Here is a 26884-nt window from a genome sequence, read left to right as displayed (position 1 = left end):
ATTTCCTGATTGTTTCATGGTGCTCACGTTTTAAAGTACAAATTAACAAACCCACTCCTCCGCACAGCCCTACAGGATTGTGGGATTTTGAATAAATACACCTGAATTGCACACGGTTGCCCTTCTGTGCTTGTGTCTCCGGTCGGTCAAACTGACAGATAGCTGCACAATCTGCACACAGCAGAGGACAGAGAGCAAGAACAGGGGAAATACTTAAGAACATACTTCCGTTTTTTGATTACATTTTTTAAAACTGTGTTTTTAATTGACTCAGAAGCTCCATCAGTGAGCAACTAAGGAAGCATCAGTGTTCTACTGAACGACTCAGAAGGCCTTTGTTCAAGCAGCAGTCAGATTTTTGAATGAACACTTTTAGATGTGGTTTTTAGATTTAGCATCTTTCTGATGTTATTCATGTCTCAAACAGCATTTTATGGTGTTATTTATTCATTTGAAATGTGTTTTCTGTCTGCTTTGCACTGTGGAAACTATGTCTATTGTTGCATATATGAACTAATTTGTTGGCAAATTAGTTTCCCCAGCGGGGGATTAATACCAGGGATTATGTTCTATCTATAAATGCTGCATATTATACCTTTAAAGTTTCAAAAGTACTCATGTAGATCAGATTCTTAATTCTGACGCGTCAGTGTTAAAGTAGCATTTCACTGTTCACATTGTTATTTGATACAATCTAATATTTCTATACATAATAATAAATCAGTCACAGGTGACATTTTACTGCACGGCCACTTCTTCTACTTCTGTTACATTTAGTACACACAGCCCATAATACTGCGTTTCTTCTACTTGAAATGCAGGACTGTTGTAATGGAGTATATCTACATTGTTGTACTAAATACTTCTTCCACCACCAAGTATCTTATAACTATAGATGTCAGATAAATGTAGTGGAGTAAAACCATAATATTTTCCTCTGATATTTATTAAATTAGAAGAATAAAGTAGCAGAAAATGTAGTAAAGTCTCTTAGATCTTTACAGTTGATCCAGAATGCTGCAGCACGTGTTCTAACAAAAACTAAGAAAAGAGATCATATTACTCCAGTATTAACTTCTCTGCACTGGCTCCCTGTTAAATCAAGAATAGAATTTAAAATTCTTTTACTTACCTACAAAGCTCTAACTGGTCAGGCACCGTCTTATCTTAAGGAACTTATAGTTCCATATTACCCAACTAGAGAGCTGCGCTCAATCAATGCAGGGTTACTTGTGGTTCCTAGAGTATATAAAAGTAGGATGGGAGCCAGAGCCTTCAGTTATCAGGCTCCTCTTCTGTGGAACCAGGTTCCAGTTTCAGTCCGGGGGGCAGACACACTCACCATTTTCAAGAGCAGGCTTAAGACCTTCCTTTTTGATAGCGCTTATAGTTAGAGCTGGTTCAGGTTCGCCTTGGTCCAGCCCCTAGATATGCTGCTATATGCCTAGACAGCCGGGGGACTACCTAGGATACGCTGAGCTCCTCTCTCCTCTTCTCTCCCTCCTTCTTTATGTATTAATCTCCTATTTATGCACATTACTGATTTTGCTTCTTCCCCGGAGTTCTTGTGCTTTCTCGCCTCGCAGGTTCCCAGGAATCGGGGTTATATTTGGACTGTCATCGTGCCACCTACTGAGGCCCTGCTGACACCCACTACTACTACCACTATCATTATTAGTCACATTACTATTATTATTGCCTGTACTATTACGCTTATTGACTTGCTTGTACCCTGGAGTCTTTGTGCTTTCTCACTTCGCAGGCTTCTATAAATCGTGGCTGTACCTGGACCGTGGACGTGCATCCTGCTACGGCCCTGCTGACACCGACTGCTACCACCATTATTATTATTACTAGTCACATTACTATTACTATTACCTGTACCATTAAGCATTTTAGCTTTACTTCCACCCTGAAGCCCTTTTGCTTTCTCGTTCTGCAGGTTTCCATGAATCGTTGTGGAACCTGCTACTTCGATTATTATTATTAGTCACATTACTATCCCTATTTTCATGGCTATAATTCTACTGTAATAATTGCTGCTGTTATTATAAGTAGTCTTATTATATGAATCATTTATGTCATATACATTGAATGTGTTGTATCTAAGAACTGTTATGCTGCTCATTCTGTACACATGACATCTATTGCATTCTGTCCATCCTGGGAGAAGGATCCCTCCTCTGTCGTTCTCCCATAAGGTTTTTCCCTTTTTTCTCCCTGTTAAAGGGGTTTTTTAGGGGAGTTTTTCCTGTGCCGATGTGAGGGAAGGACAGAGGATGTCGCATGTGCACAGATTGTAAAGCCCTCTGAGGCAAATTTGTAATTTGTGATTCTGGGCTATACAAAATAAACTGAATTGAATTGAATTGAATTAAAGAAAAAAAAAAAAAGTAAAGTATCTCTGTGTTGTATTTGAGTAAATGTACTTATTGACTTTCCCCCAGTGTTTGGCTGACATGTGCACAGCTCATGACACTGTGGTTGAATGGCATATCTTGTCAGGTCACATGAAAGCTCTACCGTTTTCTCTGATGGCATCTCTGAATGACATGCGACAGGCAGCGGGGGAATTTAGTGATTCGAGGACACAGGAAGTGAGCGCACAGGAAGTGCTGACACACATGGCCACCGTTCGCCTGCCGAGCCTCTCGGGCTGCTGCTCCTGAAGACTGGGGTCTGTCAGCACCAACCAAACCTCACCCTGGCCTACATCACTGCTCTGAAGACACACAAAGGAGCAGACTGAGAGTTACTAAGAAACAGAATGACCTAGAAAGAAAAACTTTACAAGGAAACATTACATAACAAAAACTTACAGAGCACAAGTTGGATGCAAATTATAATTTCTTCCACAAAAAAAAACAAAAAACGCTTTGACGAGATTATTCATTCAACAAGCTACACACCCTAAAGCTGGTTAACAGTACAACAACATTCAGGAGTGTATCTGTGTTTCAGTGGTGTGAGCGTGAGGCAAAGTCCACTTTGTTCTGAGATGTTATCTCATCTCAGTCAAAGTTTAAAGGTCTCACCAATCAATGGTAAAGAACAGCTGGGCCTCTAACATGACTGACATACACACAGCGATATGAACGCTGCTCTATACGTCAAAGCTCCGTCTTATCAGTTTGTTGGTTCAAATGATCTCAAAAAGATGACAGAGGAGCACCAGAGGATGCAGAGTTTATCGTGTTCTTACGAAGTTAAAAAATTTTATGAAAAGAAAAAAAAAAAAAAAAAAAGTACCTGCATTATTCTCTTGTACAGAACAGTGGCGACAAAACTGCAGCGACAGGTTTTACGCTCACTCTGAAAAAGAAAGAAAAAATAAAAAGTTAGAGATCAACCTGCTGAGGATTAGTGATCACGATCTGCAGAACATTTTAGAAAACGTTCACCTGCAGTATGTCTCCTAAGGTTTGTTTAGTGGGAGGGATGTAAAGCGGCGACTCTGTTTGCTCCTCAGCGGGTTCAACTGAGCTCTCCTGACCAGACAGCAGGTAGCAGAAACTCGGAGCCGCACCTGCAGCTCTACTTTCCTATAAAAAACAAGGCACATTCATGTTTAAGAAAATATATTGATTCCTAAATTTGTCTTCTCAGTAAGCAGTTGCTCTTCAGATCTTTTGCACACTTTTCTACATTGGCCTTAAGAGCTCAATGCACTGGAACTAAAGAAAACATATTTAAATGTTTATTTGTTTAAATGTTTGCTTGTGTTTTCTGTATTTGCAGCACATTTTTCTTATGCTGAATACGTGTTGTCAGTTTCACGAGTTTGTCAGTTTGCCCATGTTTTATTTCTTTGCAGCCTTTTGTTTGTCTTGTGCATGTGTTGTTGAACCTTTTCATTATTTGTCTCCGACATAAAACAGAGACATTAGAAAATGCTGCTTGTGTCGTTTTAGTATGGAAACCGATGAGGCAGACATGAGGCAGAAACGCTCGCCTTGACGCTGTTTTAAAATGCAAATGTAGTTGTTTTGATGTAGCCTAAGGCTCTCAGGGCCACCATACTTTTCTCTTTGTTCATCTCTAGATTACTGCAACAATTAGCGTTACAGTATAGCAGTTCTGTTTTATGCAAATAAAAGGCTTGAAATGAAAGGTGCAGCGTGGAGTTTCATTATCAAAAAAAACCAACAACAATGGACTGATTACTCGATCGACAGGAACATAATCATCAACAATCATTTAAGTAAATTATTTTGGGGCAAAACGCCAACAATTCTCTAGTTCCTGCTTCTTAAGTGTGATGCTTTGCAGCTGAATATCTTCAGTGTCTGTGGTTTGGTCGGACAAAACAGCTCTTTGAAATCAATACATTGATGGGCATTTTATGGACCAAACAATTACTCTATTAGGAAAACAGTCAGCAGTTTAATTGATCATGAAAACAATAATTTAGTTTCAGCCAATCGCTGTTATAAAAATGAGAATATATTCCCAAACAGAGCATGGTGAGGGTGAAAGGCTCCTGCTGTGGTAAAACTTACACTGCATGTACTAGGTGTGTTTCCATGATCTTTAAGAGGCAGCACTGGGGGCCACAGACTGTCTATCAAGCTGAAAAGCCTGCTGCTCCTGAGAGAGAGACACACAAAAAAAGGAGAAGATGAATAAAAAAAGAGAAAGGGAGGTGGCACTGAAAGGGGGGGGGGCAGGAGAAACTGGTGAATAAGCGACTTTAACGGGAAGATAGAGAGCTTAAACAGCCAGTTTCACTTCCACTGAAACGCAGATCTGTTAAGACAGAGCTTGTTCTGACAAACTGGCAGGGAGCATGCTTGGGCTGGCAGAGCACATACACTCAACAAAAAAAAAAGAAAAGAAAAACTGCTTTTACAAGCAGGTTTTGAGATACTGAAGGGTGGGAAAATAGTTCACACCCTATGTAAATCACAACATCATTGTGGTGCTAAAATAACAAGGTTTTAAAAACACAACGATGAGTGATTTCAACGGCCAAGTTTAAAATGCTCAAGTAGTGACGTTTGACTTTCTTTCAGCGCAGTCTTAATCTCCGTAATGAATTCTGATCATACTCAATGTGCTTTTGTGACGTTTCATTTCCGCCCAAACTCATACTGGGAGGACTTAATAAGTAGCAGCTTCAGGACACGCCAATCTCTTCATCCACTGTCTCTTTTCTAAGAAGTACATGAGTTGAGTTCAAGGTGGCCGGTCAATTCAACCATGAGTGTGTGTGCCGTCATATCAGCCAGCGGCTAACAACCTGTTAGTCAGCCTCTAATCACAGGGTTTCTTTGTGTGGAACCGGTTCTGCAGCCCATTCAAGTCCAGTGAGGCCTTCTTAAGGATGAGTTACGACAAAACCAACACAACTCATTCAACGCACTCTGATGTTTCACACTGAGCTTACTTCTTTCTGTTGTTTGGAGCAAGTTTCGAGCACGGCTTTTCTTTCTCTCTTTAGTCAACATACGTCCAAGAATAGGTAACTTTTCTGGGAAAATGCTTTCTTACCATAAGGACAATATTGACAGGACACAGTGCTCACACAGGTTCCAAGGTGGCCTCTGATTGTTTGTTTTAGAAACCACACACCCCCTCAAAGAATAATAATCTTTAAGAAGAAGTTTGGCATCTTGGAAATACGCTTACTCACTTCTTTTTTTGTTTGCCAAGAGTTTGATGAGAAGATAGACAACACTCTCGTGTTTGTGAGGTAAAGATGTAAGGTGAGCGTATTCGTAGTTTGTTGCACTTATTGTATTCGTATTAGTTTGTTGCACTTATTGTATCCATAGTAATTTGCCTCTGCACTATACTTTTGCTCTGGTTTATGCTTTAAGATGCTCGTTTAAGAAAGGAGATGCACTTATGACTTCTGGTGACTAGTAGTTCTCTTGAATACCTATGTTGAATACACTTATTGTAAGTCGCTTTGGATAAAAGCGTCTGCTAAATGACTGTAATGTAATGTAATGTAATGTGAGCAAGGAGCTGGTTAGCTTAGCTTAAAATAAAAGACTGGATACAGGGGATACTGCTAGCAGGCCTCTGTCCAAAAGCAAAACTAAACATGCCTAAAATCTGCTCTCAAGCTCAATAATTTGCACGTTATATCTTGTTTGTGAATTAAAAAGCAGGGTTGTGGTGTTGCCTTTGGACACAGCCAGTCTAGCTGACTCCCATGCTTCTAAGTCTTTATGCTAAGCTAACAGTCTCCTGGCTGTAGATTCTTGTTTACCATACAGACATGAGAGTGGTATCAATCTTCTCCTTTACATCTCTGAGAAAAAGCAAATAAGCATATTCCCCAAAAACTATTCCTACACTGTTTACACTGTGTGATAGGCTTAGATTTCCATATATTTACTGCTTCTAAGAAACTGGGAGGGGAGGATGAATGTCTTATTTACCCGAACCAGGCCCACGCGCTTTTCCACTTGAGCTAGTATGATAGCCCCATGTGTGTGCATTGGAGATAGCCCATCCATCACATGTGACCACTGAAAACCCTTCAGAGACATTATAGGCTGCGGTGGTTACTGAAAATACCAAGGATGTCAACATACCCCCAGGCGCTCTTATAATGTTCCCATGTCAGATCTTCTAACTGCTTCTAATCTGGGATCCGGACTATGGAAACTCACAAGGGACACAGAGCGTGCCGTGCACCATCGGTGTCACTTTACATGTAAACACAGTTGCACCGCCGGTAGGACGGCATAATCAGGTTCATATGAGCTGCAAACGTTAAAACTCTCATTGTATTGCCAAAATGTGGTGGTTAGTGTTTCAGAAGGGCATTCAGGCGTAAAAATGGGGGATTTGCTGATGTTTAAACTCCTGGAGATTTACACATTAGACACTAAACACAATGTGTGATGGTGTAGCTTGAGGCTCAGTGCTTCTACAGCACATGGACCTGAAGCATTCACCCAGGGTTGTTGTTCCAGATGGCTGAGCAGCGAGATAAGATAACCTCACATAGAAATCCATATCACAGACTGAAGTTGGCTCAGGTGAAAAGCCACCCCCCCCGGGATTGAGAGGAAGGGAACAGTGTGTGGGTCTAACCGTTCTCGAGTGACCCGCTGCACCACTTTGATGCCTCTCAGCACGCAGGTCCTACCCTGCCACTTGCGGCAGTACTGGTGGAGGTCGTCCTTGCAGGGCAGGAAGTGGAGCTGGACCACGCTGAACATCCCATAGCTATCCTGGACAAGCACACAGAGCCTGGGAAAGACAAAATGAGACTGGTTCGATACACCGATTATAATATGAACACTGCTTACTTATGCTAAACGTGTCCTAAGGCGTAGAAAACTGTTTCTGTTTATATTCTTTCACTAAAACACAATGTTTGCATTGTTTACATCCGTGTTTACTTGCAACGCTTTCTTCTTAATATTCATTTTTTGTGTATTGCAATGCTTCTTTGCATGTTACCATCACCAACTGATGATCAGCAGAATAGTGTGACACAAGAAACAAGATCTGTATGCTGTCATTCCTCATGACGTCGCACAGTACCAACAAAACTGGAACACACTTGTAAAATGGTTGCTCTTTAGCACTACTAGTGGTCAAAAACTCCACATTGTATTTTAAATTAAGATAGTTGAGGAGCTTTATTTAATTGAAAAACACCTTGACTTTCAAGAAAGAGTGTAGGATTAATATGATTTTCACCAAAAATCAATAAGCTATGATTACTTTCATTATGCAAAGAGGAAACACATGTGCACACGTTGGCAACGGAAGTGGTATTCGCCTCAGCCATCGAGATGAGTCAGCAAGCTTTAAACGTTGAATTAAAACTATTTATAGCATCGTTAGAATCAACATTCAAACAGAGGACGCAAGTTCTACAGAATTCTGTCAGGATCACCACCGCTTCAGATCAACAAGTGTTTCATATAAACGAGTGACTGTGTTTCCTGGTGATTTTAATCCAAATATGTCTGTAGAAACTTCCGTTAAATGATTGGCGTAGATAATCAACACAGATGAGTACGTATTAAAGGCTTTTACGAGGTCAACTCCATGTTCTGCTCGTGTTTTCAACAGCTTCCATCGCTACGAACGGTTCTGAACATTTCATTTTTCTTTCTCTCCTTCTCTCATTGTTCTGCCTGCTGTTCTGCTTGGAGCAAAAGCAACATTTCTACTTTTCCACACAATCAAATGCAAAACAAGGAGAAATTGCACTCAGCTGCAAAGCCTTATGGGTGTGTTTGCACTGTAATAACATTAGCACAATGTCTGTGGTGAATCAGATCGTGGGAAGGGGCAGATAGCAGTTATAAGTGATGGGCAATTCATGATGCCTTCAGCAGCCGCAATCCATCCGTTTTGAATTTGCGGGCCCCAAAAATGTAATGAAGGAACATAACTTAAATGTCTTTGTCAGTTCTTGTAGGCTGAAAAGTTGTTTATAACAGCATAAACAAGAATGCCTTAAAGTTCTCTGAATAATTGAAAGTTTAAACTTTTAGCAACTTCCTAAGGTCAAATCGAACAAACTAGTAAATGAAGACTTTGAGTTTTGTCACTTGACTCAAGGATTTTTTGGGAACCTGCAATACTTGGAGTGCAGAGTACATTTCTGTTTCTTCTGTGTTCTGCTTTTGTCCCGGCTGCACCTGCTTGCTACTGGGGCTGGACTGAAATTAATCAATAAACCAAGTATTTCCATTGAAGATACTATAATAATTATCACGTTTTCACGAATCCCAACTTGTTTCTTTTGAATCAGATAATGCGATCCTTCTTTGTTAAGAAGATATATAGCCCTTTGTACAATTAAACATAAGTGACACACTCACAATAAGGCTAAGCACTGGCATTTGGAAGTGCAACTGCTGCCTGCCGGTTTGACAGGCTGCTGCTGACAGAAAAGACCTTTGGCCCACAAAGTTGTGAGGCAGAGAGCTGCTGCGTATTCCTGCACTCTGCTGCTCCCAGTGAGGGAGGAACTGGAACTGCCATAGACTCCAGTATCTCAACCAGTCAAGCCCAGACACGGCCCTCTACCAGCCCCGAGAGTAAACAGTGGAGTTCATATCCCCTGGTTAGACAGGCGACAGTCAGGGAGGAAGAGGAGGAGGAGGAGGTGGTAAGAGCAGTGAAGAGGAAGGATGATTGTCAGCGTGCCCGTCATGCATGCGCACATCCCAGACGTTTTGGAAAGTTTTGGGACTGTTTTCAACCACCTGATTAGGTCTATAAACGTCCTCTGTTGGTAAACATGGGGTCTGTCTGTGTTTGTTTTAAGAGATCTGGAAATAGATATCTCAATAACATTCCTGCCATGACTTCTGGTGGTGAAGGCCAATGTTTTCACCAAGATTATTCTCAGTTGTTTGCTTTTATTCACAATCCAAAATCAGAACTATATGACATCCTGGAAAATACAAATACTGAGACAAAGAATGTTGTTTTGAAGGTTTTATGCTTATGGAGCTGTAAACACAAGAGTGTATAATGTTTAAAGTGAAATAAAGAATAGACCCGAGCTCATGAAAATCTCTTACTGAATTTTTTGACACTTTGTCAAGTCAGACAATAAAATGCCTCAAGCAATTTCTTCAAAGTTCTTTCAAAAATTCTTTCAAAGCACAAAAATATTATTTATTACAGTTAGAGTTCCGTCCTGAGATGAACCCAGTCATAAAAAAGGAACAAATGGCTAACATTAATAATCATTTTCATTATTTATTGATCTGACTTTTCATTTATTGTTCATATAAAATGTTAAAGTGAAAAAAGCGTATTATAACAATCCGAAACATAAAATTTACACTAATGAAATCTTAACCAACTTTTCTGGAACCTGCAGTTTATCAAGATTATTAATACAAATGGCTAAATCTTTAATGGATGCAATATCTAAACGAACAAAGCTGGTGATGTTCTGTATTTGTTTTCTGTCGAAAAAATGCAATGACGAAACAAACAACTTCTCAAAAGTCAGTTTCCTACTAAAGCTGTTAATCTTTAAAAATGCGTCATAAATAGTTAGTTTAAAAAAAAAGGCATAATAATTCCTTAAAACATCTGGGCATGATTTTTTCTTTTTTTTTTTAGCAAACTCAAACTGGAGGACATTTAACTATTTTCAGCTGCTGACACATTTGGTGCTTTAGTGAGTATTGACAACAGCAGGACGGTGATTGATTGGTCGACTTGAAAGAAAGAAACGTGACCCGGTTCAACAGTGAGGCTCATTGATGTGTTGTAATCCTTTTTGGATAACAAAGGAGGAATGATTAGGTATGATTAGTGCTCGGAGGAATACTATATAATCACGCTTTGGCTATAGTGGAAATACTTGTGAGCAGGATCAGTTCATAGTCGGTTTGTTTTTGTTCACGGGATTTGTTGACAATAACAAAACGATAGGCCATAAAACAGAGCTATCCTTTAACTATTACTATTATTATTACTATTATTATTACACATAAAACTTTAGATTTAATTAAAGAAATACTATATTCCGCACTTAATCGTTGTGTGTGAAACTTACTTTGTCGTGTAATCAAATTGATCTGGGTTAAATCAATAAATAAATCATAATGAAACTGCCAACAATATAAAAACAGTACAGCTGCTACAGTCCCATTCGGTGGGAACACTTTCACTTTAAGGGCAGCTTGTCTGAACTTGCAGACACTTAATATGAAACCTGATATGACACTTGAACGATAGAAGAGAAAAGTGATGGGACTCAGAGCGCTACCAGCTTGACATAAACAGCCCCCCCCCCCCCGTTCAGTGCCTCCTTTTTACCCGTTAACAGCCCGACTTCCTCAAACACTGACCCCTCACTCCCCAAGAAATCCTCTGCCATTGGTCGGTTTCCGTCTCAGGCAGTTTTCAGGAATTTGTTATTGTGAACGATCAGAGAATTCTCAGCATCTACAGTTTTCTTCCAGGAACTACGATCCATGGAGAGTGTTCAAGTACACACACACACACACACACACACACACACACACACACACACACACACACACACACACGCACACACGCTGTATGTGCATGCACAGTACTTGGCAAGGCACAAGTAAGTGACCCACACATTAAGAACCCAGCAGAGAGGCCTCATTGGTGGGGGGGTGGACAGGCGGGATTCCTTCCTATGTGTTGTCCACCAATCAGTGCAGACAGAGTGATAAACACGGTTGTAACAGGATCCTTGCAGCACATTGTGTTCCTTCTCCACAGAGACAGAGAGACAGAGAGAGAGAGAGAGAGAGAGAGAGAGAGAGAGAGAGAGAGAGAGAGAGAGAGAGAAAAAGAAACAACTAGCCTCTCCTCTCATCCTGCAAACAGTTAATCTCCTTGTTTATTCTAGTCTGAATTTACGGGAACTTGACATCTTCTTCAGGCGTAAATATCACACTGGCCCCACTCCCATGTGTGTGTGTGTGTGTGTGTGTGTGTGTGTGTGTGTGTGTGTGTGTGTGTTAACATAGAGGCTAAACAACAAAGGATCAAATAAGCATGCTGACCAGGGGAGTGAGTCATAGAGGCCGGGGACACAACATGAGAGGTACACACTGTCCTCGTCTTTATACAGAACAGGGCTGCGAATTAAACGACCCTGCCAACTGCAGAGCAGACATGCATCCTGGGAAAAGTACTATAAGCAACTAAATATACCAGGAAGTTGTTGTCTAAAAGTGTACTCAAACAACCTTGGTCTATTTTAGAAAGTTAGAAAGAATTTACGATTTATGATAAGAAATCAAACTTCCCAGATTCAGTTTGAATCTGTAACAACAAGGAGGCAGAGTCATCCACATATTTTGAATTCAGGCCCTCGTGATCACCTCCCAACCTCCATCCTTTCACTTCCTACCGAGCCTGTTGAATCTGGTTTAGTAGGAGGAAAAAACGGGAGGACATTGCAGGAGGGTTTCCGGTCAGAGGGCGGCGTTTGTTTACCAGCCGCAGAAGCAGCATGGCAGGAGCAAGTGTCATATTACAACCGAGAGCTCATTTAGTCAGTTGGCCTGTCAGCTGACCGGGGCTCTCCTTTCACCACAGAGTGCACCTCGTGCCGCTCCACTCTGAGGAACCAAAGCTCCTCTTTTATTACTCAGCAAAGAAGTAAAACAACAAGCCTCGGGAGGGCCAGGCTACTAAAGGTCACGCTCGCTGGATTTGCTTCAAATAGGACATTCACTGAGTCAGTAACAATAATAAGAGCACTTGAGTTAACCTCGAGGTCATTTCAATAACACCGGAAGCTTGAAAGAGCTCGCACTGCAACTCTTTAAACAGGAGTTAACTTTTGTTTTGTAAAAAGGAGATAAGACTTCTGGTCACTGGAGAGAAATATCGTTCGTATTTTTAAAATAAGACATTGTTAAAGATGCAGCAATCAATCTTTTTGTATTTAAATAAGAGAAATAAGACGTGATGGAAAATTTGTTACACATATGACAAACCACCTGTGGATCAACACCCGACTCTACTTTACTAAACTCTGTAGCGTTTTTAGTGTCTTTCAGCTCATTGTTTTGGTTTTACAGTCCACAACATCTCACGCTCCCATCGTCATCGTTTCCAATCACACAAGTCAGATAAACCCACTTTACGCCTCAGCCAAGAATCAAACATAAGGTGATCAGATAAACTGGTTGGAGCGTGAATGTACCAGTTTCAAACTGGGTGTCCAGAATCTCGATCAAATATCTTAAAAACATATTTGTCCTGATTTTCAAGACAATTAAAATAATAATAATAACAACAATTAATATACTTGTTTTTTTAAGCCTTACATAAACGTTTATCATGTTCAGTCCCACTCATTGTTGCCTAATCCAAAACAGAAACAGAAACAATCCACCACATGTTCTGAATTCAACACAGATTTGTCTGTATGTGTCAATCAGTCAATGTGTCGTCGTCAAGGCTGTTGCTATGACGCTTGCAGCTCTTTCTGGCTGAGCCAATGGTTAGCTGTCATGCCCAAGAGAAAGTCGGTCTTCTCAAAGAGCTCCAGGAGACCTACTCCTTCTTAGTAAAGTACCTGGCAATGAAATGCAGATAGCAATATACAATTGCACGCCTTCTTCATTAATAATGAAATGGTATAAACTGCCCACTAAAATTTCCAACAGTCTTCAAATCACTTGCTGTGTCCAACCAACAGTCAAATCCCAAAAAATATTCAGTTTACTATCATGTATGACAAGCCCCAAACCCCCATTTGACAGGCTGGAACTAGAAATTGATTCACATTTTTTCTTGAGAAAATGATGATTGGAAGGTTATGGTAACTGAAAACAGGCAACTCATTTTCTGGAAATCGACTACACCTTGAATTGACAAATCCTTCCAAGCACTTTGATTTATTATTTTCCAATGAATACAATGAGAATGCTCCACCTTCAGATAAACGTCACCAAAGCTAAAACACAACTGAACTATTTCTGTGTCACTTAGACTGAGCGCCATGACACTTTTACACCCGTATTAAATATACGTTTTCTCTCAAGAGCATTAAGGTAATAGCTGCTGCAAACCTGTTCCACCCAGCGGAGAACAATTGGGCAGCAGTTCAACTTTAACTTGCTGGTGCACGAGATTCTGAAAACATCACGCTGTATTTCTCGAGAATTGGAGAGAGTTGCTCGCAGAGGAGCTGGATTCAATTAGAAATGTTTGTGTCCTTTGACAAGCAATTCCATATGGCTGGAGACAGTGTGAGCGCTTTGTGGGGCCCGCTGCACTCTGAACAATAGCTCGACCACTTACACACATTGTGCCACCAAGGAGAAGCATGCAAAGGCCTGAGACCAAGGGAACCTGCATGCAATTATTATTATTTATTTGACAAAAAGAGTCATTTATATTGTGGGAAAGAAGCAAACCCAGAATATAAAATGTGATTCTCTTTTGGCATCGAGTGACAAACTAAAGGCCTCACTGGGCCGCCAATGAACATCTGGTCCAACAGTACCTGGTTCTGCCTTTTTCTGCAGGAGGAGGCGGAGCTGATGAAGACCTGATGGGAAGTTTGGACTTGAGGATGGACACAGGAGAGCAGTCGGGCACCGGGGTGGAGTAAACCCTCTGGACCACCACCTCCACGTCCTGCCCCACAGAACCAGCCTGGCCCAGGCCCTCGATAGCTTCCAGGAGAGAAAGGCAGTGTCTCGCTAAAACTCCTGAACCTCTGAAACTGCAGAAAGAACCGGAGGCAGAAACCTGAGGAGAAGACAGAGAGGAAATGAGACTCACACCTTAGAGCGGCAATGGTTGGTCAAGTAATCAAGTAGTTGATTGAAAGAAAACTTATCTGAAAGTATTTTTTAAGGAAAAAATGCCCGTTTCAACTTGTTAAATATGAATAATTGCGTCTTTTAGTTTTGGACTGGACTGTTGATCGAACACAACAATACTTTTCAAGATGTTCACTTGGATTTGAAAACGAGTGACACTATTTTCTGATATGATATAAACCAAACAATAAATCTATTTATCTTTAGTTGCAGCGCTATGCTCTGTGTTTGTCTATGCGACATGAGCAAACACAGCACTAATTGAACTTTAAGCCACACAGTAACATCATTGTAGTGTGCAGCGTAAACCACAAGATTTGCATTTACTTCACGCTTCATTAGAAATCTGCTATGTAAAGGAGGGCGTGGCCGATGGTGAAGTTACTTAGACACTCAGTCGCTGTCATAAAGTATTTGTGTTTGTTCGACGCAAACAGAGATTCAGATTGAAGAAAATCAAACATGCATGAAAACCTTGTAAACCGATATCCCTCCAAAAGACTGGTTGCATAAGAGAGACTATGTATCATAAACAAGGTTGTGAAATGTTGTTCACACAGTCGCACCTGTTATTTAATATGAATTCTAAAGAAATTAATTGATAACATTTTGAAGACTATTGACACAAGCCTCCTCATGAGTGAGCATTGAATTTTGTTTTGTTTGCAAAAAAACAAACAAAAAAACTTGCACTGATGACATTTTTCTTTGATAGCAGCTGAGAGTGAGTTACAGACTTCGTGCATTGCGATGGTCAATAAAAGTTTCTTTGGTGTCTAATATGACCCATAAGTTACTAAATACGTTACATTTTGAATTGGAAACTAAGCGTAAATGCACGTGATTCTACTGTCATCAAAGCACACGTACCCGTTTGGCATCGATCTCCGTTGACGTCCTGCTTTCCTCCAGTGGCCCAAACGTCTTACACAAAGAATACGTGTTGCATCTTTCTGCAGAGAGCAGGCCTCTAGGATTGGACACGCTGGCTTGTTTGGTAGCAGAGTAGACTTTCTGGCTGAAGTGTGTGTTCAGAATAATATCACAGCTGAAGCCCTCGATAGAAAGACTTTGCCTGCAAAGAGATAAAGTTTTAGATTTAACTGTTGTTTCAGTGCTTTTGTTGCATTCTACGCCTCGACTCTGCACTTTCTTATTGAGTTTCAGCATGAAATTAAACATATTTAAGGCGTTGGGCAATGATGAACAGTTTGTGTTGTGATGCCGTTGTTAGCAGATGCAAAGACTGAGATTTTACAGTACATTAAATGGAGTCAATTATTGCACAAACGTAGGGGGGCTGAGAACTCGAGACTGTTTGAATGTCAAACTCAGATAAGCTACCAACCACCTCCACATGTTTCTTCGAGGAGGTACCACCCAGCACAGAGTGCAAGATCAAAAACGTTCTCCGAAGCAAAGTGAAAATACACAACGGATGCTTATATCGTCCTCTTTCACAGAGGTAAAAGATGAATTTTCCATATAAGTGAGGTTATTGAAAGGCTTACACCTCGCGGTGCCGCACAGCTCAATTAAAACACTTTCCAAACGTGACATCACGTATGGAAAAATCTTTCCAACCCACGTTACAATCAGAAAAACACCAAATCAAATGCAAAGACTGCGTGTATGTGACCTGAAGTGCTCCCGTGTTTAATTTCTACCGTTTGTAACCGTTTACCGGCTTAGCTTTCACTCGTCTGTGTGAGCCAAGAAGGAGAGGCGTCTCCGTGAAATCTGAGGAAAACATTTCCGGTCAAGTGCTTCAACCCATCAAGGTGGATGACACACAGCTGAGGGGCACCGAGCCTGAGAACAAAACAACCTGAATAATAGATAATTATACGGCACGTTGCTTATGTTAAGTTTGAGTTACGACTTAATTTCTCCCACATGCGACACGGATAATAGTGTGATGATGGCTTATCACTGACTCATGGCCAAGATCACTGAGTGACTGGAACTACTGAGTCATGTCACAGCTTGTCTTGTTGAACCAGAGAAATTAAAACACAAAGACAAAGCTGAAAAAAATGTTTTATATGGATGTAATTTGGTAACCTTTGTGGAGGTTATAAAGTTTTATGTCTTTATGGTTTATTTGTTATTCTGTTGCATTATACCGACTGCTTCTAATATTTAGTCTGTTCTCATTGATATAAACGGGTAGGTTTAAATACTGTGTCCTTTAACGAATCAAAGCGACGCATTACTATTCATTATTAAATGATAGTTAAAAGTGATTCTATATTCACAAGATAGATATTGAGATAGATATTCAAACTTTACAGCACACATCTTTGAAAGAGGCTGGACACATCTGCAGAAAACATCTGTACAGCCTCACAGTAGAGTTGAATAAAACATTTAAATTAGAATTTTATCCTTGCCAAGGTAGTATGTTTTGCAGGTTTTTGTCCTTGACTGCATTTAATTCTACGTACATGGTCATGGTTCTGTTTTTATATTATGTGCAGTCAAGTCAGACTAATGTGTGTGTGTGTGTGTGTGTGTGTGTGTCCTTAGCATATCTCTAGAAGTGTTAATCCGATCTACTTCACACTTGGAGGGGTGACCTAAGGACGTGCGGTGTCCTAGCAGGACAATTGATACGTTCAATATTAATAACCTTTTATTAACCAAGCGACGGGCGCTCTGAGCAGCAGTAGGTGCAGGTTTTAATGGCTCTACAGAATAGAGTTGAGCGCGTCGTCCTCTGCTCATAAACTAAAAGGTCACTTAAACCACGTCTTCTGATTTGATGATTTGCGCTTCCAGGGGGCCAGGCGGTCGCGGCACATGGCCCGGTAAAAAGCCGCGCCCCGAACGGGCTCTGCACAAGATGTGATGCATTCACCACATCCAGAACATACTGTAATCTGTACTGTGCCCGTGCAGACACTTGGATGACTCATCCATTAGTCCCTAGATTTAATTAATCCAGTTGAATTATGACAGTCAATAATTTAAGCCATTAATCAGGTGAGTTGGTTACACTTCTAAAGTTTACTCACCTGTCTATAAAACATATTACAGAATAAATACAGACTCTTAGTCAGACTAAGCATGCATACTAATTTCCCACATTTTAGACTAAATAATTACTTGTAATGTTATTAAATTATAAAAAATGTTTATTTTCCTGCACTTAAACATTACTTTACATTAATATATTTAATCAAGTACTGTACTTAAGGACACTTTTCAGGTATTTAATACGAGTATATATCCATTCTATGGTAGTTAATCTTAATACTGCACTACATTTATGATGGATAGATTATTTATTTGACAGTATAATAATAATAGTAGAAGTAAATATTATAGTTATTCACTGCCTTTCACTTTAAGATTCAATTTAAAACATACGATCAGTTAAGAATAAATTATGCAATTGTATACATCAAATTACCCAGCAGGATGTAAATCAGTTATAAGTGCTATAACAGTAAAGTATTGTTTACATGGTGATGAATACATACTAATAGATAATTTAACATTATTATTACGACATTATCCCCTTTTTAATCGCCTAACCTTTCGGTTAAAGCTTTACTAATCTTATTATTATAGCCATGTCATTTCCTCATTTTCCCGTCCTAACAAAACAGATACTTGTGCAAATGTACTCGATGACTCCGCATAAGCCGTCATATCGTTTATCAGTCCAACATCTCGAGCAGAGATCTGTTAATCATCGAGAGCCATAGAGTGCCGTTAGCAGAGCGGAACGTACTGTTCACGAGAAAAAGGTACAACACCCGCGCAGGAAGCGTGACCCCATTGTGCACAGGTGAGTGGGCAGCTGTCATCATCACACAGGTAGCCGAATTTAAGGAGCGGCCCCGGCTGCTGCCGTCACAGCTTTGACAGTGAATAATCCCTGCAGGTATTTCCGCTCAGGCCACAGCCCACTCACGGCGAGGCGTGGGAGGTGGGAGGAGCCAACACCACTCACTGCAGGAACTGCGGAGGCGGTTAACCCCTTGGTGAGTGTCGCACAGGAAACTAAATGGAGGAATTTTACCAGATACCCTGATGCTCTGAATTCCGGGGTTTTTTCCACTTAAGCCCGTCCTGTCACTCTAGAACAAGTGAACAAGTGAATATCTGTTCAGAGAATATTAAGCTTGTCACCAGCTTTTTTTATTGAGTTAGAATATTTAATGATTTTAAATGTAGACCACATGCTGTAGCTGCTGGGAGTCATTTACACTAAAAGAGTATTTAAGGACACTTGCTCAGAGGAGAAATGATTCTTTGAAAGAGTACATGTGGAGAGTTTGGTGGTGGTGGTGGTGGTGGTGGTGGGGGGGGGGCTTTTCTCTTTCTTGTGATTTCAGGAATGGAATACAACAGGGAAGGAGAGGTGCTAAAGCCAGAGGTGCTTTCAAACCACCATGTGTTTTCAATCTCATTCCTTTTGGCTCCCTCCACGCTCTGCTCCCAAAAGCTCCAGCAAAATAAATCCCACTGTGTTTTTTTTTCTTCGGCTTGCTGGAAATGACCTAACTACTGCCAGGAAGAGGAATGTGAAGCATTCCCTGGAGCTGTTTCGTGACGTCAGAGCGCCGAGGAGGCCCCTGCGCTTCCGCCAGCCTGGATATTCCAGAGTACACTCTACCTAAACTCCCAACAGCTGGAGTCAACTGCTGCTTCGCTCCAACTCCAAAACAATCCTGAAAAACACACACGTACACACACACGCACATATACACACACGCACACACACGCACACACACACACGCACACACACACACGCCACCCCTCCGAGCCTCTCCGCCCTGCCCTCACATCTGGGCCTGAGCTGCTTGCTATTGTGAGCTGAGAGCAGCACATTTTCATACTTCAAAAAAGCCAAAAGAAATATCATAGTTTCAAGTTTTTCTCAATGTTTGATGTGTTCAAGTGTTTTATTTTGTCGATCAGAGTGCCTCCTCAGCATTATCTTATGACATCCTGATACTCTTTGTCCTGAATGTAGTGAGTCAGTCTTGTATTGTGTAACTGTGTCCTTTTTGTGTGTGGGTTTTTTTTTTTTTTTATTCACCTGCCAAGAGATGACGTAAAAAAAAAAAGGAAAGGGAAGTGCAAGACAAAGTTTCACTGATCAGAAGAATAATCATTTTTAACAGATTTGTGTCTTCAACTCTATTTGAGTCGCAACCTACATTTATATATTCTCATTATAGCTGAAACAACGATCGACAGAAAATTAATTAGAAGCTACTTTGATAATTGATTAATAACTAAGTCATTCTTTTTTGTAATTGGTTCTAGTGGAACTCATATCATTGTGTGACACAAATTCTCTTAAAAGCGTCCAATTCATCTAAAAAGCAGGAGAACCCCACTAAATGTTCCTCGTTACTTTACCGCCCAATCAAAGTCTTCTGCAGCTTTCAGACCCTGCTAACCCAAATATTCAAATCTAACTGCAAAAAATGCCAGAATCTTAGAATAATTTAACATTATATGCATAAATGTCCACTTTAAAAGTTTAAACGACAACATGTCTCTTGCTTCACTGAAAAGTGTCCACTGGAGGTTTTCAGGTTTCCTCATAACTCTTTTGTAAGTTGCATACTGGACACAGCATTGGCTCCGAACCAGTTCTGATGTCATGAATCCCTGCTCATATGTTCACGTTTTAAACTCAGATTTCAGTTGAGAACAGAGAAACTTTCCCTCAGCAGATTAATGTTTTAAACATTCTGCACACACATGGTTTTGCACAGTGAGGGTCAAACACATGTTTCAGAGTGGAGGCGGGGGGGCTTTAAAGGGTGACATGTGCTGCATCCTCTCACCATGGCGGGTATATGTGGACGATATCTCCGGCTGCAGGGATCAGCTGGGCTGCGGTCTCTCTGTTAAACAACACCATCATACGAGCTCTCCCCTCAGAGAGAGGCTCTCTGTGCTGGTGGCCCTCTCCGGGAGGCGGGCGGTGCTCGCAGTGCGCCAGTTGCATGCTGCACTCCTCCTGAACCTCCAGCACCTCCAGCACCAGCACGCCAGGCCTGTCCACTGGAGAGCACAGCAACAACAACACAGATGTTCAGTGTATGTTTGAGTGTGGTCGTATGCGAGAGTGTACTCGTGCTCTCACGGACTCTTGCTCTCTGTGGGACTCATTACGCGTTATGAGAGTAATTCACTTTTAGCATCAGAACAGTTCGCACTACATAACTGTAAAGATGTAAGTGACTCAGACTGAGCTGGATATGAAACGCAGTAAATCCCACTGGGTGAGTGTGCAAATGTTTGGAATTTCACCATGACGCTGACTTTGCCTTTTTGGCCCGAGCAACAAAGTCAAGAGAAATTATTGAGAAAACGCTAATCGAGACAATGCTCCGAAGCTGTAATTCAAAACTGTGATAAGAGAGCAACTTGGCTGCATGTGCATTGTGTGTGTGTGTGTGTGTAAAGTTGATTGCATTGAATCGTGAAAATAGCAGCATGAGAGCGCTCAGTCGATGCGGTTCAGTGCCTGCGTACGTCAACAGTCCCTGAAAGTGGCCTGGAGGGGGAATTTTAATACGATAAGACTAGATCATATCGAAAGGAATCACTGGAGAGTGATTAAGTCTTTTTTAACATGCATTCGTCCAAACATGAAATCGAAGCTCTTCATTCGTGCTCTGTGCGTTTAGGTCCCAGATTACAAAATCATCAAAACAACCGCAGGCAGTAGGCCAAAACTGAGATAGTCCTCCCCTCGGCCTGTAAAGATCTGATAAGTTGTAGGCGGGGCGACTTGTGCGAGTGCCCTTACATAACAGAGGAGAATTACAGCAACAAAAGCTAAACAGGTGTCATGTCACAGCATGAACATCTAGTAACAGTATGGTTATTGTTAAGAATTTACCACGCAGAGAGACAAATAAATAACGCAAACTCTCCTGAAAAAAGTTTAACTCTGCACTCTGCAGTGAAGGACATCTGACTTAAAAGGTTTGAAAACTCTGCATCAACGTCAAAAAAACACTATTGATTGGACCTTTAAAAATGAGGTCAACCTCCACGCTTTAACCCTCCGCTTAACTCTTTACCCCCGAATCACCCATCTACTGACCACAGACTCTAGGTTGCATCAGGTGGGTGTTAGTGTTTTGTTTTTTTCCCACAATCAACTGTCACCTTTAAGCCACTGCTTGTGTCCTATTATGAGGACACACTTGACAACAAGAGAAGTGGTTTGGTACGCCGTAAAAAGGAAAAAAAAACAAAAAAACTAGGCGAGCAGTTTCCTGTCACCTACATACTGAGTTCACGGTTCAGAGCCGCAGCGATCAGCCTCTCCATACGATCTCACACTCACACTCACACACACACACACACACAAAAGAATCACGCCCCCTTAGAGACGGGCTTCATCCCACTCACAAATCAAAGATCATTGTTAAATGTGAATGAGGCGGATGTGTGCAGCATCTTGAGTGTAATGTGTTAATCACCCGTTGTTGTTGCTGTTGTTGCTGTTGTTGAGCTGTCAGAGATGGACTGGTGCCTCCAGAAGCTGACGGCTGACCTCTGTCTGCTCTGGAGTCGATTCAGCCTCTCAGCAAGACCTCCGCTATACGACAGACAAACCATAGATGACGTTAGCTGATAAACTCACGCTGCGTTCCATCAAAAGCACCTGCTAAATTGTTTATCTCAAAGAAATTGATTTTCTGATGCAAAAAAGAAAAACGCAAGCTGTCGAAGACTACAGATAGCCATCTGTCAGATTTGGTGGGCTCGGAGATGGCAATGACATTTAGCACCCACATCGTGACACCAGGTGTCCCTTTCATCATCCATTCTGCCGTGGAAACACTGACGTCTGGCTTACAGCAAGATGTCTTGTTACTTTGTGTGCTCTTATTATGAGGCAATACACTTGAGATATATAGATATATAAAATACCGTGAGGTAAGGACGAATGTTCTGATTAGATCAGCCAATACTGACCTTATCAAGCAGCTATCACCATAACATGACCCACATTAACGCCATTAAAGAATTCTGTTCATGTGATAATTCGCTCATTCATAGAGAGCTGCTGACACAACATCATGTTACAGGATGTTACACACACTGTAGTCAGCAGATTTTAAATTGGGAGGGGGAATCAGCAAATAGTTTAGATATCAGACTCACGGGACAAAGAGCTAAAATTGGTGTGGCCCGAATGTGACTTTTCAAAAACAAGAAAAAAAAACAAAAACAACCATTCAAACCTTTGAAGTTTCCTTTTCTTTTTGGCGGAGTCCTCTGGGGTCTTGGACTGCCTCGTGGACTGCGGTTTCTGAGGCGTCTGCAGCAGCGCCTGAGCGGATCTGACCCAGTCACTCACTGACCTTTTGCTGCCCTCACCAGTCTGGAGAGGAGAGTCCGGTCTGACGGAAGTCACTGTGACATCATCGTTCTCGCCGTCAGACACGTAGCCTGAGATCTCTAACTCTGTCATCTAGGGTTAGAGTGGGAAGTATTTATACATTTAACTTAAAAAAAACCACAATTATTTGACCCAATTTTGCAACATGTCTTGAAACAATCTTAAAATGCAGATAAAATACCACTACATATCAGGGGAATCTTAGATATCTAAATAGGCCTCAGCCTTCAGTAAATTTATGAGTCATTAAAGATTAAATGCAGTCAATAAACTCATATCACTATCATCAAAGCACACAGTGGGTGGATTTGGTACACCGATAAACTCTCAGGCTGATAAATTCACATGATAGGGCTTGAAGTTCTTTTTTGCTGTGTAGGAGCTCACTGCACCTGAGGGGAAGCAGTTCTCATGGAAAAATCCACGAGAAACCTGAGTTCCTGTCATGTGCAGACACGACTGGCATACCAGGCTCCGTCAGCCAACGTGCTGTCTTATTTGAATCAACTTGACCCTGCTGGGCGGCGTGCCAGCAGACGTCACACTCTAACCAGCTACAGAGAGAAAAGGAACACTATGTTCCTGGCCCCGGATCAAAAAAATGTTTTCACCCGGCACTGAAAGCATTGTAAGTACACAGACTCATCCACTCGCATGTTTTCCTGAACAGTAGTAAAAAAAAAAAATATGTTTATAGTCCTGTTTTGTTGACACGACCCTGATGCAGAAGAGGGGCCCTGATGTGGTCGAGGTTGTTGACCCCTTTGAGCGGCCGGCGTTAGAGGAACTCGGGACACGCTTCATCTGGGAAGCGGCCATCCTCTTCGGCCTTGAGATGTGAAAAAACCGCCCTCACAGCTCCGCCTATCCACTCTCGGCGCTAGTACAATAACACAGGAATCTGGCAGGCATACGTGGAGTGAGTCAGCCGCTCATTTATCTGGAGCTACAAACTTTGACTTGGACTGGGATGGTCTCTCTTCTGCATCCTGTTAGATCCGGTTTGATTTAAAATTGGCAGTGTGTAAGCAAGCTTTCCCGGCAGCGAGAAAAATTCAAACTAGGTTGTAATATTATGTTCCTATAATTAAATCATAATCTTCCATATTTTTACTTTATTTTTATGTGAAATGTGGTCACCCTTTTTGAACTTACTGGCAGGAAATTCTTAATCATGTTTATAATGTATTGGGAGTCGACCTTTATTTATTTTTGAATATCTAAAAGGTGAAAACATCCCGTGTTTGATTATAAATAGTGATAGCAGATATATATTAAACCTGAACGGGAGGACCCAGGATGTAAAATGTTTATCAAATGTTCTGCAAAAAGTTTTGGGGTTTAAAGTGTGAATAACTAGTACTGTTTCTGTCTTTCTAGGAGGCCTCTGACCACAAAGCCTCCAGTTTGGTGATCTTAAGTTTAGTTTGACCCCAGAGAGCTGATAGCAGCACATTAAACTGTGACAAGAGGAAGTAGCTGGGTCTGCTGGGGGGTGATGCTAATCTGCTTCCTCTCGACATACAGCCCTGAAAAAAACCTCAAAGCTTCATCACAAGATACGTGTGACTTAACTGCACCTTTAGTTTGATTAGTGGGCACTTTATTGTACAACACTGTGCTGATTAAGTTGATTACCGGCTTCAGTCATCGCCATCCCGTTAAAGAACGTTTTCCAAAAACCGCTACCGACAAAACCGCATCGCCGCAGTAAATGTGGCTACATCTAGCGGATCAATTACATGTTGTAAACGTGTGCTTAAACTACTAAACGCTGTGTGTGTGTGGTCCTGAACCTGAGCACAACACCTTCACCACTCCTTGTACATTGTGTCAAAGCCGGTCGTGCCTTTAACAAACACCGATCCTGAATGACTTCTGAGAAGGAGAAGTCAAAGTCTCCACATCACACAGGAGGAACCAGGAAAGATTGACTGCTATGATAACACAAAACTGTCTGAATGAGAAGTGTGTTCAGTAAACCGCAGTGTATGCATCATAGTACACAGTGTACCCAGGATTTTTTTCTTTATAGATTAATCTGCTAATTACCGTTTTTCTATTCATATTAAGTAAACAGTGAAAAATGGCCAGACTCCAAGCTGACATCATTTATTGACTTGTTTTGTCTAAAAAACTGTCTAAACCCATTAAATATATAAATCACTGCAATGTAACACAAAAGGCAGTAAATCCTAACATTTAAGTAGGTGGAACAAACAAATATTTGGCATTTCTGCTTGAGAAAAATACTTAATAGTCAATAAAAGTCAATTAAGTTCCTTTCTATCCACTAATAAATAGCTCCACAGTGTTTTGATTTCTACAAATAACACTATATAAATAGTTTAATTCTTTAAACATCAGAGTTTAAAGGATAAAAAGCATCCATTGTCTTCATTAAAGCAGAATGCATTACTATCTGTTTCAATATGTGCTTGTGGATAAGAGGCAGTTTCTCCCTCCACACTCAGTCAGCGCTTTATTGCAACCTCAGCTTGTGAACTTTGTCAGTTTGGATTATGACCTATAACAGGAGGGAGAGAGAGAGAGAGAGAGAGAGAGAGAGAGAGAGAGAGAGAGAGAGAGAGAGAGAGAGAGAGAGAGAGAGAGAGAGAGAGAGCACTGCTCTGCTGGTTGGAGCCTGTCAGGCCCTTCCAGGACATGAGGCCAAGAGTGCAATACTCCACCTAGTGGTACATTGGCTGAACATAAAGTCAAATAATAAATCAAACTGAGTAAAAACAACACTGGTGGGAAAACTTAAAAGCATTTTAACACAAGTTTTTTCTTCTATATTATACAGAAGAGTATGCATTCATGCCATGTAAGCCAAAAGTGATGGTGGAGCACATCTGGTTTAAAACACTCAGTGAGAAGAATATCATCTGGTGCCTCACTGGACTCTGGGAAAAGTACAGACACTTGTATCACTACTTCCATGATCACTGCTCGCACTGGCAGTCAACGTAATGCTTTTAATTAGAAACATACACTGGACTCCTAAAGTTATGTGGAGTTTAAGTGGTTGTGTGGCGCCATCTAGTGTTCATTAAAACACACATCAACCATGAGAAAATGGCCATGTTGTATGCTGTCAGCTGACCACGCTGCAGCAGAAGAGTGAAACACACTCATGCAGTTTATGGAGGCAGAATAAGAAGAGTTCACTCACATTCGTAGGTTGAGGAGGCAAAACTTCAGGTTTTTCATCAAAGGACTCTGATTCACAGTCAGATATTTGTTGCCCGCTGTCCTTTTCAACATCTTCCTCAGATTCATCCAGATCACTGTCTGTGTCAATGACCGGAAGGTCTTCTAAAAAAGAAGAAACAAAAGAAATCAATAAATGAAAACAATAATCTTATCTCAAGGTCCACTTACTTGATTTTTCCTCTAACTTTCAGCATCTCACTGCAGTGACCAAAGTTCCCTTCTTAGGTTCCTTACTTTGGTATTTGTCAACCTGGACTATATAAAAAAAATTTTTTATTAAATTGACTTATGCTGATAATTATTTTTTGACTTAGTCTGGAATTGAGGGAGACACAATTTAACCTCATTATACAGTACCAGTCAAAAGTTTGGACACACCTTCTCATTCAACTACTTTGAAGAATCTAAAATATAAAACATATTCTGGTTTGTTGAGCATTTGTTTGTTTACCACATAATTCCATATGTGTTCCTTCATAGTTTGGATGTCTTCAATATTAATCTACAATGTAGAAAAAATAATAAAGAAAAACCATTGAATGAGAAGGTGTGTCCAAACTTTTGACTGGTACTGTACATCCAATAAAAGTGCTTTTTCTTGCCATTAAAAGGCTCAGAACATTTTTTTAGATTGTATTTTAAGTGTCAACATTTGGAAAGGACCCTACAGATAAATAAAACATTTTCTTCACCTTATGCTGGATCTGGTCTGTTTGTTTTTGTGTCATGTGACTTGTTGCCGAAAGACAGCGTTGGAAACTTGAGTGTGAGTCTCAGAGAGGAGTGTCGGTGTTGTCAGAGTTGAGAGAAAAGCCATCTAAAAGCTTTTCAGTCTTGTGGTTGAATATTAAGATGAATTCGACAACGTGGATGTTACGTCACATTTCAAAGCGAGATTATTTCTCAGTAGGGCTCGATAGTGCAGGGACACTTATTATAACAATCTGAGCCATTTATTGTCATTTCAGTCTGTTTAGCAGCTGCCAGCTGCAGCACTCTCACTCAA

The 26884-nt window shown here is 40.9% G+C and overlaps 1 protein-coding gene across 1 annotated transcript in view; it reads right to left on the bottom strand.

Moving 5' to 3' along the window:
• Positions 1-26884, bottom strand: part of spidr (scaffold protein involved in DNA repair) — a 34222-nt gene that overhangs the window by 4472 nt on the left and 2866 nt on the right. The window contains exons 5-15 of the mRNA XM_054626929.1: positions 25838-25980; positions 22505-22734; positions 21737-21855; positions 20084-20303; positions 15141-15345; positions 13949-14196; positions 7051-7209; positions 4500-4587; positions 3402-3542; positions 3250-3312; positions 2524-2722 (exon numbers count right to left, since the gene is read on the bottom strand). Coding sequence (XP_054482904.1) covers positions 2524-2722; positions 3250-3312; positions 3402-3542; positions 4500-4587; positions 7051-7209; positions 13949-14196; positions 15141-15345; positions 20084-20303; positions 21737-21855; positions 22505-22734; positions 25838-25980 — 1815 coding nt within the window. The remainder of the gene's footprint in view (positions 1-2523; positions 2723-3249; positions 3313-3401; positions 3543-4499; positions 4588-7050; positions 7210-13948; positions 14197-15140; positions 15346-20083; positions 20304-21736; positions 21856-22504; positions 22735-25837; positions 25981-26884) is intronic.

The sequence above is a fragment of the Anoplopoma fimbria genome, chromosome 3, assembly GCF_027596085.1.
Source record: "Anoplopoma fimbria isolate UVic2021 breed Golden Eagle Sablefish chromosome 3, Afim_UVic_2022, whole genome shotgun sequence".
Classification (NCBI taxonomy): Eukaryota; Metazoa; Chordata; class Actinopteri; order Perciformes; family Anoplopomatidae; genus Anoplopoma; species Anoplopoma fimbria.
This window is presented reverse-complemented; position numbering and strand designations above follow the sequence as displayed.